At 41.2% G+C, this 16,483-nt stretch overlaps 1 protein-coding gene across 3 annotated transcripts in view; it reads left to right on the top strand.

Annotated features, from left to right (window-relative positions):
• The window catches only part of gabrb4 (gamma-aminobutyric acid type A receptor subunit beta4), a 354,886-nt gene that overhangs the window by 262,326 nt on the left and 76,077 nt on the right, over positions 1–16,483 (top strand). For 2 of the 3 annotated variants that reach the window (XM_074672398.1, XM_074672396.1), the window contains exons 1-2: positions 7,809–8,958; positions 10,972–11,066. In XM_074672398.1, coding sequence (XP_074528499.1) covers positions 8,879–8,958; positions 10,972–11,066 — 175 coding nt within the window. In that variant the 5' untranslated portion in view covers positions 7,809–8,878. Of the gene's footprint in view, positions 1–7,808; positions 8,959–10,971; positions 11,067–16,483 lie in introns of those variants that run through there. The other variant, XM_074672397.1, reaches the window with a different exon arrangement.

Here is a 16,483-nt window from a genome sequence, read left to right as displayed (position 1 = left end):
TTAGTCTGTTTCATTATCATCCCAAAACACTCTTCACAGGAGCTTTCAGTAAAATGTTTTCAATACATTGATTTAATATCCTTCAAATACACTATAAAGACATATTAGAGTAGGATATATCTATTTATATATTGATATCCTTTTCTCCTGATATGGGTTATTGCACAAACAGAGCACTTCTGTCCTTTCCACTAATGGTGTGTGTCACATTGGTATTTGATTGTTATTATTCAGATCCCCTGAGGATAAGCCCCATGTGTCATCATTATTGATTTTATAAAAATGTGTCTCACATTTTCTCTTGAGTCCTTAAAGGCTGATGACTGTCTTGCTCGTTGTCAGCATGTTCATTTGTTTCTAATTGTATCAGATGGCTGAAACGCTGTGGTGAGACACCTGACATCAGACTGTAACAATCAGGCGTGAAACGAAGTAATAAATGTTGAAGCTGGATATATTTCATTTTTATCACCAGGTTAAATTATCATGAATGTACGCCACACGTAGGGTCATATATCAGGTATTCACTGTTCTGTAGTGTAGGTGAATACAGTATAATGATCAATAGATATTATTCATGTGATGTGATTCATGTGGATACCCTCACATGGTGTTTTCCCCCCCTGAGGTTGCATTATTGTGCAACTTCTTTCATGTGTTTTATCTGTGATTTGAGTGTAAACAGTGATCCTCACAAGTATTTGAAGCATCGCGGTGCAGTTCAACCTCGACGAGCATCACACTGCACTTTGATTGGGCTTTCCAGGTAGCATAGCAACAATTGCCTGGCTGCCTGCTTCGAGGTGGTGCTTCAAAACCGTGTGGATTTTCAAAGACTCCAATCTCATCTCTGTGGTCAATGAAAGGCAGGATGTACATTGAAGTTGAACCTTTATTTTCTCAAAGCTTGACAGGTGCGGCATTACACTGCAGGGAGGTAATCTCTGGCTGCTGATTTGACCTCCTGTCAGAGTGCTCCCAGGGGGGACAATGGAAAATAGTGAAGCAAATACATTCAGTGCATTTATCACATATATAACATAATTTAATACCTTAATGAAGATTAGGCAAGATTCCCTGGCCTCAAAACTCCTGTGCTTTGGACCTGGCACAATGGTTTGGTCACATATTTACCAGGGTGTGTCAGTTCACTGGGCTCATTATGTTGTACACATCCTTCTTAACCAGTTTGTGGGTTTGGATGTTTACCAAGCCCTAGGTTTCAAACATAAAGACACCAGCATGAAAATCAATTTCAATGTTGAGTAGTTGTTTGTGGTATTCTGATTCAGTAAATCTTATTTAAGATATTTCTTCTGTTATTGTTACTATTGCTTTTTGTTTCTGTATCTGAACTGACTTCACCTGTTTTGTTATTCAAATTGCTTCATATCGACTTGGGTCTGGTTTTCTCTTTTAGGTAATTTTGGATCATATGTTCTGGTTTTGTGGTAGTTGTTCTTATTTTGACTCACTTTACTCTTTGTTTTTGTTGTTGTTGTGGCTGTGGTTCTTTGGCTTTCTTCAGAAGGAAGGGGTTGTGGAGCAGAGACCTTAAAAAGACAGCAGCTAAAACAGAATGTTGAGGCTGGAATAAGGGTTTTCTAAAACACCAGGGTGAGAAAAAAGGATTCTTTTGTTCTGTGAATCATGAAAAGCTACTACACAGATTATACAGGGACAAAATAAACCTGGAAAAAAAAAAAAAAAACTAAAATGCTCGTAGTAAAGGTTTACCGTGGCTGCAGGAGGTCAAAGTTTGGTAGACTTTATTTATCAAAGATACAAGAAAAGTTGTTGAGTTACGGGTGAAGGTGGTGGCAATAGATAGGCTGATAGTAAAGGAAAAGTAAAGGGGAAAAAAAGGCGAGAAAAGGAAAGGAAAGGGAGAAAGTGGCAAGGAAGAAAAAGGAAAAAATTAAAAGGAAAAATTAAAAGAAAGAGGGGGAAAGGAGAAGGAGAAGTGAGAAGGAAGACGAGCAAAAGAAAGAAAAAATGTGTCGAAGATATTTTGTCTGATTAAGAAAATTTGTACTGTACTTTGTACACTGACACACACCATCCTCACAGAATACAGCTCCCTTATTTTTTTTTAAACTTGTCATCTTGTTTTATTTATTTATTCATTTATTTATTCATTTATTCTTTTTTTTTTTTTTTTACTAGTCTGCTTGTATATTATATGACATGTCTCGATACATGTCTTAAGGTCAATCCCAATTGTCATTCTTACCCCTTCCCCTTGGCCCTCTGCTTTAAGGTCCAAGGGGAAGGGGAAAGAAAAACATCTCTCCGAAATGAGATGCCACATCGCCATCATCACCCCAGATGCTGGCCGGCTGTTGTAGGCAGAACGACTGTTTATTCACTTCCAAAAAAACAACAACACATTTTTACAAAGTGATGATAAACTGATGTCAGATTAGGGTTACAAACTCACAGCAAACAGACACCACCATGATGAACTGCATCACATGAGTAACATTAAGCGAATGTTATAGTATTCAGAAGTTTTATCATATGGGTGGTACTTGCGCCTCAACTGTTGGATTCAGAACACAATGGATTTTTTGAAAGTGAAATGAGGTTTGACACTTCTAGAAAAGTTTGGTCAGATGGAGAGTACTGATGCTTCAGGGCACTACACTGTGTTAAGGTAGTCCTTCAGGTAAGAGAAAGCTCTGGAGTGTATGTGGGGATATCCTCACATCACCCTACCTGAATATGACTGTATTTGTCAAACTCTTGATGTAGTCTAAGCAAAGAGGTGGTTGGAAAGTCTTCAGCCCACCATGGAAGCAGTATCAAGCATTCAGGGCATTCAACATTGTCCCGTAGAAGTAGCACGGCTCTCTCTTCCATCTAGCCAGGGTAAGTCAAGTCTTGGTTACACAATACAGTTTGAAAACCCCATCTCTCCAGGGAGCTCTGCTGGCCTGCTCCTCCACACCGCGCGCAGACAGGAGTGATGGTGATTATCCAAGGAGAAGCCTTCTCACGGTCAGGTTGACCAAACTTGAACCTGAGCTGCCATCTCATCTCAAAGTTACACGCCCTCTCCCTACGAATAAAACTTCCTCATGAGGAGCCTTGATTGTGTTCTTTAATCAAAGGGAGCGCACAAAATCCCACAACACATTACTGCTCAGTGAACTCCCATTAAGATTCCTGTTTCATAAATCACAGATCTTCACTTCTGTCTGGGGCTGGTGCTGGAGCTGTGTGAGGAAACCTGTCCAAACATGTCCAAACAGTTCAGTAGATATATCATGTGTTACTTTGAGCCGATTGGGGTTTGACAGATATGAACAGCGAGAGGAGCAGGGAGTGACTGGAAGGCACCAATGCATTAACCATGTGATACTATTTATATCAGAGGAGCAAGGGTGACCCAGTAACTCATATGTGTTACGCAACATGTGAATGGAGCGAAAAAGAGCATACTATATGCACATCTCAGGGGCTCGGATCTGCTTGTCATAGATGCCATTTAGAGTTAATTGCAGTAATCAGGGAATGCTGTGAATGGGAGCACTATTGTAAGTAGGAGCAATAACGCAGACTGAGCATGCCCAGTGAATGAAAAGATCCATGTGGCAGGCCGTCACACGTCTTAACTCCATGTTACACTTCTTATCTCTACCATGCGGCCGATGCTGGTCTCTAACTTTCACCATGAAAACCTGTGGAAAATATCTGGCTATTAAGGAATACATGTGTGGACAAGTGTGCTTGTTCAGACATCATCATGAGCACATTTAATGTTACCTTGGCACCTCTGCATGAACAGGCTGATTGGAACACGGGAATACGTCAGGTTAGTTTATTCTCGGCCTGGTGAATCATTTGCATTTAAATAGCTGAATCCCATCATGAAAGCCCGTCTGGTATTGGTCAGGTTAAGTATCCACTGTGGATTTAAATGTCAAAACCCTCTAGAAATCTAGGTTCATGGAGGTACATGGAAACAATTTTTCTCCAGATATATAGTAGAAAAACCTTTGCGGTTGACAAAACTAGATACTCTTCTGGTTTATGAATTGAGTAGATATCCAAAGAAGCCAAAAGAAGCAACGAGCTCTTTCCTATTCTATTTATTGATACTACTTTGAGACAGAGTTGCTACGTTTAGATCCAAAATGAGTAAATCAGTTAAAACTGACAATACAATTTTTTTTTTTTTATCCTATTATAAATGTAAAATATAGTCTGTTTTCTATCACGATTAAGATTGTGTACTAAAACTAAATGATTCATATGCTTATCACAAACATACACTGTAATGTTTATTTAGTCATCGTTGCCCAACAGAGTGCTTTTTTAGGCTTCATACCCGTTTTAGAAAACCCTTATTTCAGCATCTCTGTGAATATTTTGCTTTAACTGCCATCTCTTTAAGGCTTGCTGCTCCACAAACCCCCTTCCCTCTGATAAGCCAGCCCCTCTCGAGGCCTGGCAGGTGCAGAGCTACGGGTAGACCTTAGTGTTTAAGGTCCCATCAAAGTGCAATGAACCAGTTAGGAGATCCTTATGCGATGACCTCATCCTTTCAGCAAGTCTCGTGAAGATCTTGTGCTATTTTTAGAATGGACCACTTTGAGCAGCTCACAGACAGATTGAGGGATGTCTACAACACATGAATATTAGAGGTTTTGAAAATCTGCCTATTTTTAATTTGAACATCTAGCACTGTTACTTTATATCCAAAGCATAATAAGAATAATACCCCCTGCTAATTCTAATAAACCATGTCTGTTTTAGACTGACATTCACAAGGAAGGTAACAGATCACCCTTTGATTTGAGATACTACCATTATAATCTTGAATGGGTTCATCAGTTTTTTTTTTTTTTGCACATTCAGAAACAATACAGATTTGTTTGATGTTGTGTGTAGACAAGTATCATGATGCTTGTTTTCACAATTAAACAACTCCAGTTCAAGGTGTATGTAAATTAATCTGAAGGGACTTAGGCAGAATGCACATTCACTGACAGTACTGTGTTTGACATGTTTTTTTCTGTGTCTAGTTAAGAGACATTTGATAGTGTCAATAACTTACTTAACTTTGATGAATCTTTTGTTTTGTTTTTCTGCATTAGTTTGTAATTCTATTGTAATCTCACTCATGATCTTCTTTGAATTTAAGTGAACAAGTGAATTTCTCCCAGTATAAGACTTTTTTTCTTTTCCCAAAAACTCCATGTACTGTCTCAAGTGACTTTTCTAAATCCACTGAATTGATTTAGTATCTGATAGTTTAAACAGACTCATTGCCATCCAGCTCTTGTAGCTGTTGACCTTTTGACTCCTGTGATATAGCATGTGGAGATCAGCCTGTGTCAACACATCATGTGTGGTTAATTGCTCACCCTTGGGTGCCAGGTCATGGTCAATTGTGGTGCTGCCCTTTAGTCTGCAGTATGCAATGACTGGATCACAACTGTATGTAAAATATCCACATTAAGTCAGGTTACATGAGCTAGGGAACTGTGTTTCATCAAAAGTTAGCAAGCACTGATAAACTGAAACACAAATTTGAGGTTAAAGTTCTTATTTATGTGGTAGAGAAACATTAAAACACCAACAAGATGTTCGGCATGATGTCTCTTTTCAATGCCCTTCACAGCTGCCTCGTGGTCTGTGCCAGACAAAGGGATCTCCAGCATAAAATATAGAAATGCCTTTATTCACCTTTAGTATAGGAAGTTCACACAGTCAGTGACTTTTTTTAGTGGAAGCAGAGATGCAGCTTTGCTCAAAAAGGATAATGAAATTGGCATACAAGAATACAGGCATACTAATTTTTCCAAAGATGCTAGGAGGAGGATCTGTTTTGATTGGACTGCCTCGCCACCTTGTGGCCCAAAGTCTCACCCACACTGTCGTGAAGACATGGCTTTTTAACAAGGCATGTGTTTGTTTTTGGAAGTAAATGGAGATCGGACTGAAACTAATTTTCTTTGATCAAGACAACTTTTTACTAGATACAACGTGCTGAGGCAAGGTATTTATCGGTACAGTTACGTAGCGCTACCGTTTGAAATGTGACAACAAGCATATTTTTTTGCACTGTAGGTTGGTAGCTATCTATAGTGAGCGCCACTCTCAGCCCGGTACTGTGAGACGTGTCGGTAATGTGTAACTTTAGTGAATCTTGGCCATGTCCTACCAGTCATCTACCAAGCAGAGCTAACGTAACCTCACTCTTCATTTTATTGATAGACTCTCAACTTTGAACAGACCACTGCAGAATAACTGCTGACTGTGGGTTGGAATGAACACTAGCACAAACAGTTTAGCTTCTGTCTTAGCCTTTAGCTCGGGCTGTATCACTCTCGCATTCAGATTTCTTCTGCTCTCTTGTCCTTCTTTTTCTGTCTGACAGTTAGGCTCCTGTGTCCACCACCACTACAAAATTAATCACAGAAATCTTTTTCAGCAGACAAAAACACTTGTATCTTCTCACTTCTAAACTTTGTCAGCCGGCATGGTGTTATCACAGAGACAGCCCTGCTTCACTCAGGCAGCTAAGAAGTAGTGTTTAGAAATAACCTACATTGGCACTGATAATCTCATTTAAAAAATGAATTACAATCAGGCATGTATCTAGAAGGGAGACTTTTTCAAGATCTCTTAGAAACTCCTTGCAGCCCCTTTAAGTTGATCATTGAAGAAGTCTGACACAGCTCAGTTTATCTAATAAACCTAACGTAATCACTCATTCTTTACAGATTCAGGTTGTTTTACACTGTTCAGTCATCATAACTTAAAGGCGTGATAAAAGCACCAACTCTTATCCTTCAGTTTAATAAATGGAGCTAAATTTGACCAAACCAGCTTGACAATCAAACACAATAATTATCCGTCTTTTTATATTCAGAGTCCTTATTGTTGAATGTTGTGACGTCATGTGTAGGAGGAGCCACGTGAATCTTGCTCATTTCTGGGTTTGGAGCTCAGCTGAGAATATGCAACAGATGTCTACTGATGTGAATATGTTTCAAAGTGAACTCAGGCTGCAGACCTACCGACTCTCACTTCTCACAGCACCTGTGGCCCTGACAAAAATGATGATGACGAGGAGGAGGAAGAGGACAATGATGATGAAGCAAAAGCAGAGTGTGAACCCCACGACACGCCACATTTCGTTGTAATAATGTTAACACATGTTTCATCCTTTCTCTGCTCTCACAGAAATGGCTCCATGGTACATGAGCTGCTGTGTGCTTTTGTCCCACTGACAGCGCAGCGGTGACAGCACCGGGTCTGCTCCTTTAAATGAGTCTTTGCGCAGAGCCTTCACCACAACTGCATCAGTGCTGGATGAGGTTGCTTAGCAACTGGACAGCACAGAGATCCCTGAAGAAAACCTCTCCTCCTCTTCCTCCTCCTCCTCCTCTGTATAAAACACAAGCTGAGTGCGATGTCTTGAATTGTGATGTGCGCTGAAGCACTTTTCCGCTAAGCATGTTTATATGTCGCCGCACAAAAAGCGGGAGACTTTTAGTCATGAGAAGAAATTAAATTAGTAAAAATAAACACAGTGTTCCCACTGATTGCGCGCGTGTGTGCCCATATGTATGACCGTGCGCCCGTCCCTCTCTGAATGACTGAGCGTGTGTTTAAGAATGTGCCAAAGTGAAAGAAAAGCTTAAAAACACACCGACACACACACACACACACACACACACACACACACACACACACACACACACACACACACACACACACACACACACACACACCCAGCATCCTAATGTGCTCCAGAGAAAAAAGACAGACAATTCAGCAGCGCGTGAACAGGCTGTCGCTAAGGAATTCACCTTAGGTGTCCCCCCTCCTTCTCCCCCTCTCCGATTGGGCATTATTGTAATTTCAGCTGAGAACTGGGAAGGAGAAAAGGAAAAGAGAGGCGAGATTTCCGCATGATGAGTCTTCGGACTGTTGATTCTGTGTCATTTGTTGAATTGTTTGGCGGAGGAGACGCGCCTGGCACATTAACGTGTCCAAACGCCATTTAGCGCTGGACAGCGGAGACTGGGGGACTTTCCTCACAGGTTTGCACCTTTTTGATACAAAACCTGACCTTAAGATGCTTTGTTGTGCTAGGGGCCATCCATATTTTCTCGGCATGTAATTTTTTTTCCAGCAGAGGAGTGATATAGCTGCTCTGACGTCTGCATCAGATATTACCCACTGCTTTTCCAATGTGCATTATCCCCTCAGTGACTTTGCGCTGATCTACATCAGCAGCAGCAGCAGTAGCAGCAGAAAAAGCGGCAACGGGGGGCACAAAAAACAAGAAATCAAGATTTCATTTTTCTTTTTTTTTTTCTTTGAACCCACCGCTCCCCTCCAGCCGAGCAGTGTTCCCAGCTCAAACAACAAATATCTGTGAACAAAATCACGGTGTGGAATAGTCTGGCGCCGGAGCGTCGCTGGAACCATGCCTCTTCTGCAGATTTGGACCGGGAAATTTCATCCACCGATTTGATCACCGGGAGGCTGCTGCTCTCTCATTCATGCCAGTGTTTGTGTTTTTAAGGGGAGGAACACTTGTCATCACTTTCAAAAGTATTGTGTGTGCTGTTTTTGAGCAAAGATGTCTGATCTCCTGGTGCTGGTCGAGGGGCTCTGTGACCTGCACGGATTTCCATAGCTGAGGGAAAACAGCGGGGGCCAATTAGACCAGATTTTAAAGAATCCAGAAGCCTCTTTTAATGAAGACATCGCATGAGTACATGTAGGCTTAGTTTAGTCGACATTTTTCAAAGGCAATTATCTTTTTTTAATTGCCACTTTTTTACTTTGTGCATTTTCTGGAGGACCACTGGACTGGTTGGATTATAGAAACTATATCTAAGGATTTGTGGAGATGTTGGGTCGTCAAGAAGATAAATTATGTGGAATTTTCTTTGCTCTGGCGGCTTTGTCCTTCGTATGCTTTGTTCAAAGGTAAGAAAAACCTCCCCTGGAAAAACCTTTCACACCAGCAGACGTGATTACCGGTCAATAAAAGGGCTGAGATGTGGCAAATCGCATTAACGGGGTACCCAGGCCTACTTATTAGGGGCATTGCTGCCGATATAGGCTCTAATAGACGGTGCTGTGGAGCGCGCGAGCGTGAAAACATGCACGTGCACTCCAAGCAAGCCTTTTGTGAAACGTAGTCTACTCCTTAGATGAAAAAAAAAAAAGAGAAGAGTACGTGTGACATGTTTGATAAAAGGGGCGACTGTTGCTGTGCTCCTGATGAGACTGCCCTCCGTAGGCTCATGTAGGCTCAGCCGATGATTAGATGATAGGCTCAATCAGCCGGAGATCGATTGATTACGCCATGGGGAGCAGCTCCATGTACAGGTCTAAACTGCTGTGGCCCCTCGGCCTACAAGCCTACTTCTTCAATCCACCGTCTAAACGCCAACTAGCCTCAAATTCCATCCATGTAATCATCTTAATCACCCAATTTCATGACTGGAGCCAAATCAATCAGATTTCAAAATAAGCCCAGCAGGTGACCATCCCTATCTGCAGCTGCTCCCCTGACAGAAAGAACAGTGTGAGATTTAACGTTTTAATAAATCAGCTCTTGTCCAGGTCCTGTAATGTTACAGTGTGAATTGCAGCACAAGCCTTTATGATCATCACAGCTTCAATCCCCCTGATCAGCCCCCTTTATTGTTCTGTTGTTACAAATCCCCTGTGGCCTTCTCCTCCTCCTCCTCCTCCTCCTCCTCCTCCCCCTCTCCTGTCTGCAGTCACCTACAGCCTCACTTATGAGATTTAGGCGCTTAGCCAGAACTGGGTCGCACCACTTTTTGACATTTTGATTCCATTAGAAGAACCTGGAATCATCCCAGCCCGTGTTCCAGGTGTCACTGAGATTCCCTCTCAGGTGTCAGACCTACAAGTCGTGTAGCCGACCAGCTTGATGAACAGCTGCACAGCCTATGAGCTAATTGAAGAGTGTTTCCCTGACTGAGCCCAGGGCTAGTGCTCCTGTCAGGGGAGCAGTTTTAACCCACTTCTTCCAGCTCGTATTCCCCTCCTTCACCTGCACTCATCCCACACATTCCCTCTCCCCCGTAACAAGGAACCTCAGCTGGAGAGCTGGTCTGTGTGTCAGGTGATGCAGGTCATGACACTGACGGTAGAGGTGTCAGTCAGACCAGTGTGGACTAAATGGCTCCTTCTGGGGATGGCTCATGGAAATACGTACTAACAAATAAAACTGGACCAAAGTTACTCTGAATAAAACTACCTCAAAGGGCTAACGTCTATAAAACGATTGGATGGGGTATCATTGTCACGCTCTCTTAGTTCATAACAGGAACACTCTGTAGGTGGGGGAAAATGCGCCCGTGTTTTAAGCTTCTCCATGACAACACAGGAGCCACAGTGTTGTTTGTGTCATGCAGGAGCACAGAGCAAATATTTTCCTCAGAAACTGACCGCAACAACAAAAAAGAACTCGATAAAACTGTTTGTTGTGTGACAAACGTGCTGCTGTAATGAAACCATCAGTGTTGGTGTCAGTGAGCAGCAACATGAGATTAAGCCTGATTTACTGGCATATTGTTCTTTTCACAGTTGTCATTTTTTGTCTTTTGTATGTAGGCTTTTTTTTGTTTTTATGAGTGAAAGATTGTCCCTTGGAAAAGTTGACTTGTGTTGATTTCGGCTAAGATTTAGATTGACAGACAAATCACCACAGAATTCAGCTTATTGTAAATTAAATATGATTTTTTTTCTTATTTCTATCATCCTCTTTTTCTTTGTCACAGCATGTCAATGAATTAAATGAGGCATACATGCCATTAATGTTGAGAACAAAGAGTACATACTACATGAGTCTTAGTCAAGAATATGTCCTGTATAGTAACATTTCTGTGATAGACATGACATCTCTGTTTGTGCTCAAAAAACAACACAAAAACCATCTTTTACACTCTTATGCTTTGCCCTCAGCTCCTCCCCAGGAAGCATGGGAATGTCTGTGGCCAAGACTACCGTGGACAAGTTGCTGAAGGGATATGACATCCGTTTAAGGCCTGATTTTGGAGGTATGTGTCGCAGCTCTGTCTGTTTCTACGAGATTTTCTGCTCACAAGTCGAGGTGTGCTCACAAACAGCATTTACGAGTCATTCCTCTGGAGTACGTCGAAGAGTTGGCCTGTGGCACAATATAGGGAAGAGCTTTGAAGTGACTGCTCCCATGTCATTACTATGCATCTATTCACATATCGAAGATGGCTGCTCCTCGAGAAATAGGGCACACGTACGAGAGACAGCGAGTGAGCACTGTTTTTCTTCCAAACTGGGGATAGTCGATGTATTGATTTTTAATACTTTATGATCAGAGATGCTTCAGGGCCTCTTTGTATTGCTCCTTGCAGTGATTCTGAGAATCTGATTTGCAGATCTGAGAAAACCTTATGCCCCATTAACTTTTATTGGAAATTGTACATCTTTTATATCCGCTCTTAGAAATAATGGTTATTTTGATAATGTCTGGAAATAGAAAGCGTGGGTTAGAAGTCATTAGTGTATGTCATTTGGGTTGATTGTTTTACTGAAACTATTAAACTACAAAGATGCCAAGAGGCATAAAAATAGTTGGATTTCTGTCTTTTAGCTTGTTGCTTATGAATTTGCTTCCAATCAGGCTACTTTCATGTGAAATCAAAGGCTTTAAGGACATTTTGAGGATTGGAAATGTCTGCAAATTAGGCATGGCACCTTTAAAAACGATGCCTGAGATATTTCCTGTTTCATGCTTTTCCATCAACACTCAGGTGTCTGTGCGAGGCCACTAACTGATGACATCATATTTCAGCCCCGACTGACAGCTGCAGTGAAGACTCTAATTCAGCACAGCGAATGATTGCCTCTATTAATTTCAGCACCAGCCTCATTGTTACCGCCCGTGCTTCTGATGTTTTTTTAGAAAGTTTGTATTCAGAGAAGCTTATGGCCACTTACTACACTCGCTGTCTGCAAAACAAAGAACAAAGGAGGCTTTTACTTCCAGCATGTTAACAGAGTGTGATGTTAATTTAATGAGAGCGAGTAGCAGAACAGTGTGTCTGTTGCCACTTAGATTTCCTCCAGTGTCTTGTTTTGCATGGCCAAATGTCTGCTGTAACTCAAAATCTGAACATTTTTCTCTCTGTTAGGCTCACAAAAACTTCTGTTTTTAGGGAGCACAGTGTATCTTTTTAGTACAGTAAAAAAATGATGGCTGTGAGATGTGTTCTCCTGCATTTTGCACATGGAAACGTACTGTTCCATTGTGTACAGCATTTATTAGCAAGCATGAGTAGTTTTTTCTATTTTATTATTTTTGATACTTATGACTGATAGTAGAGCAGGATTAGAGAAACATGTTTTCTGTTGAACCAGTTAAACTCTACAACCAGGGCCCCTATGCATGTCCAACTATTGATGAGAAAAACGGACCCTTTGTACTAACAGCGAAAAAAAAAATTGATTAGTGTGCATGAGCCAGGTGAACGGCTCAAAAGAGTGTTATATTTAATAGTGGTACACCCCACCATTACAGACGCTAACTGTAAGATTACAGTGCCTGTTTGGCTGTTTAAAGGCGAACATTGCAAAATGTGTTACTGCTTGAAACAAAATATGCAAAGACAGAAAACAGTCCTTTGGAAAGGTGGCAATGTCATACAGCAAATTTAGATTTAGGGGACAAAACGTTTTTTTTGTGAACAGATGAGATGAAGGAGGCAATCGAAGTGTCAAACCGGGCTCACTGCCTTTAGTTTTACAAGTTTGATTTGCTCTTTGCTTTAATTCGTCTGGGTGCTTCCAAGATGTGTGTGGTGAAATGTTGGAGTTAAGCGCTTGTTCTGCAAAGCAGCTTTCATATTGCTTTTTTTTTAGGTTGTCTACTTCGCTCGGAAACACCACACACATACTCTGTTCTAGATTGCCAAACTTTCTCTTTCTCTTTGTTTATCTGATTGACTCTGCTCTCTGTGTGCATTCTTGTAATAATATGTCAATTTCTTCCACTGAAATTTTTTTTTCTTGATCTTCTCTCAGTCACACCGCTATCACTCGACAGGTGTATCGTTGTTTATGAGTGGTAGACATGTGCAATCCGAATTTGTTGGATGGGGTTTTCCAGGAGGTTCTCCTTTGTTATGACTGATCTGCACCTGCGTCGCTCTCATGGTGTAATTACCTGGCCGATTATTTGCAGTCCTGCATGCGGCTAACGCTGAAGCCAAATGGGCCGTTCCACGACAGAACGTTAGGACTGACTGACCGTGAATACAGGCCCTGGGCTGTACAATTTGCACAATTACGAACTGGATATAGCATGGTAAAACTGTTTAATGTTCTTGCTGACTGCTGTTTCTGCAATTCTACAATTACATTTAATAGACACTTTTGTCCAAAGTGACACACAACACAAGCAAGAATTTAGACAGAAGGGAAACCTTAGTGCGATAAAGTGCTTCAAGTTATTTGTCTGCAGGTGCAGGAAGAACTGTCTTTTTTTTCTCATGTAAAATAATATAGCAATAGCTCACAACAATCAAAATGACTGCAAATTAGTAACAAAAAGTGAAGCCATGTGTATTTTTACGATTTTTTAGGTAACAGTGACGATTTTCATTACCCTGATGCATCTGATTACCTTTGGTAGGCCACTGACAGACATGAATTAGAGTTTTGTTGTTGTTACGCTACAGTTGCAACAAATCAGCACATGACCTCATCACTATGCATCCTGCAAAAAAAGTTCTTGAACATAGAAAAGTTACATAAAGAATTCCCTTGCTTTCCCTTCTTTATAAATAGCCACATCTTGATGACAGCTTCCTGTAAAGAAAGAAAAAGGTTGATTCCATTGGAAGAGTTCATCAGCATCATGACAACATGGAAACTCCTCACAGGGCATTTTACCAGATAACACTCACCTGTATGTGTTTTTAATCAGGCTGCTCGGTGCAGCTAGCAGCACACTGCACTTGATGAGAGTATGCAGTGAGAAACATATAGCAGGTGCACTTCCTTATATAACCTTCCTCTGGATGGTTTCTCTGCCAAAAAACAGATGCTCTGATGAAGGTTTATGTGCCAAAAAGCGTTAGCCTGATGTTAGCCATTGTGAAAATATGTTATAGTTGAGGTTACGCCTTCGCTCTGTGCTTTGGACTGCTGCCATCACAGAGTGGTTTCATAGATTCAGTGGAGGTAGCATGAGAGGAAGCTGCAAAGGAATGTCTCATGCTCTGTCATTGTGTCTCATCACATTCATAGAGCTTCTAGTTTTAGATTTTTATTTTTTTTACACATGCGTCTCTTTCTCCACAAGAAGTAAAAAACAGGCCTGAAGTATCCAAAGAGCACCTGTGTGTGGTTGATAGAAAGACACAGCGGCGCTGCGACTCTCCCGTCATGTGCCTTGTGAACTCTCCTTCATGGAGCCAAGTCAACTTTATGTCCTCCTTTTTATCCTGCTCGTTGGTAGTTGGTAAGAATCTATAATTTGCAGACAATGCCACTCGGGGAATCACAGCTTGCAAGGTCTGTTCTCATTAAATATTTAATATGACTCCATTGCAAACAAACACAGTCTCAAAGTCAATGTTTCCGTAACATATTCACTCATCACTCTGCTCAGCTAATGCAGCTAGTTGGCTACGCTAGCTCTTTCTGTTCCCGGTTGCACTTTGCATCACTTGCATCACCACATTGTATGGGCCTTCTTTACCATGACTGAAAGGCTACACAGTAAGTATGAGCATAAGATTTGGTAAACTTTGGGTGCTGGTTTGGTTTAGTCCTCAAAGCTTGTACCTCATTCACAGAGACTACAGCCTTTGTTGCAGCAGTTGATGGTTTAGACTCCCAGCCTTGATGGTTTGCAGTCAGTCTTCCCTGCTGATCTCTGTTCACTATCCTGCCCCTCCTCAGTTGACTTATCTAACTAGAAAATCACTCATAGAGCGCAGATCTCCACCAAGCATATTGTGATTGTCACGCAACACTTTAGTCCTACTTTAATGTTATACTCTCTTTCAGCAGACTGTCTGCTATAATTTGCTGTTAGTTGCAGGTTTGTACGATAATTTGTTTCCTGACAGTGTTGAAAATTATGTTGACCCAGAACATATTTCATATTCTAGATGTTAGTATCCAGAATATTGCCAGGATCTGGATCGTACTTTTACATCTGTCAGAAATTATGGTGACCTTGTCTTGTTATGTTTTGCAAAGCAATCTGACCATTTATGGTGGAGTTATATACGCATATGGTGAAAACAGCCCTATCTCACAACTATAAAGAATCCTTTAGAAAAATCCTGGATCCAGACGGTGACTTGGATCACCTCCAAAATTTAATCACTTCTTCCTTATCCCATTTTGAACATTTCCTGAAAATGTCATCAAGATCTGGTTGTTACTTTTTGAGTTATGTTGTTCACAGACAAACAAACAGACAAACTCTCCCAAAAACGTAACCGTCTTGGTGGAGGTAATAAAGGTTTATTAACAGAGAAGAAAGAACTCTAAGAAGATTTTGTGATAGGTGCATATTCTGTATATCATGAATCTCTGCATGGACAATAATTATCCTTTATCTTTGGCAACTATCCACATTTCCATGTCTCTGTGACGTTACAGTATGATGGTATTGAGGATTTAGCTCTGACAAACAACAAATTGACGCATAAACCTGCAGCACAGCTTCTATCTTTGATTCATGTAAAAGCAAAAGCAAAAGACACTGAACAAGAAATCAAAGTAATATTGTGTGGTAGACAAACTTTATCCTGTTTGTTTTGTTTTGTTTGTTTGTGGCCCTCTCTTTCACAGCAGCTTGTGACTGCATTGGAGTAGGGGGAGTTAAGTTTTAAAGAGTGAATATCCCAGAGAGAGAAAGAGAGGGAGAGTAAGGCTGTGCTTCCGCCTCAGGCCTGGGAGCTGCAGTCCATCATGTCTTGATATTTCCAACATCAGTCAGCTACTTCTGTCGTGACACAACTGCTGACGACCTTCAGCTCTTCACATTCAACAAAGAGGGTTTTAATTTGGCACAGTGCTGGACACTGACTGTGGCTGCTTACAGCTGAGACAACACCCATATTTGAAATGAAAACAGGAGATGTACATTAGTGGGAGGAAGACCACGGTCCCTGTCGTCAGAACGAATCTGCCGAGCATGACGCCATAGGGTTGAGTCTAAAAGAAAATCTCCCTCTGCCATCACTCATTCCAGGCCCACTCTCTCCACTGTATTGATTGGAGAATTTGCAAAGGAGCTGAATTGTATTTCTTCTGCAAGTACCGTAGTCATAATGTATTTTCTTTTAGTAATTTGCAGAAAAACTTGCAGCTTTGTGTCATTTTGAAGACTCATGCATGGGTTGCAGATGGTATCTCTTCTCTTTTATTATCTGTTCGCTTGGATTTATCACCCTTGGCTGTAGCTTCCTAACAAACT

The sequence above is a fragment of the Halichoeres trimaculatus genome, unplaced genomic scaffold (genome assembly GCF_033239565.1).
Source record: "Halichoeres trimaculatus isolate MK-OKI-2021-1 unplaced genomic scaffold, fHalTri1.1 fHalTri1_scaffold_6, whole genome shotgun sequence".
Taxonomy (NCBI): Eukaryota; Metazoa; Chordata; class Actinopteri; order Labriformes; family Labridae; genus Halichoeres; species Halichoeres trimaculatus.
This window is presented reverse-complemented; position numbering and strand designations above follow the sequence as displayed.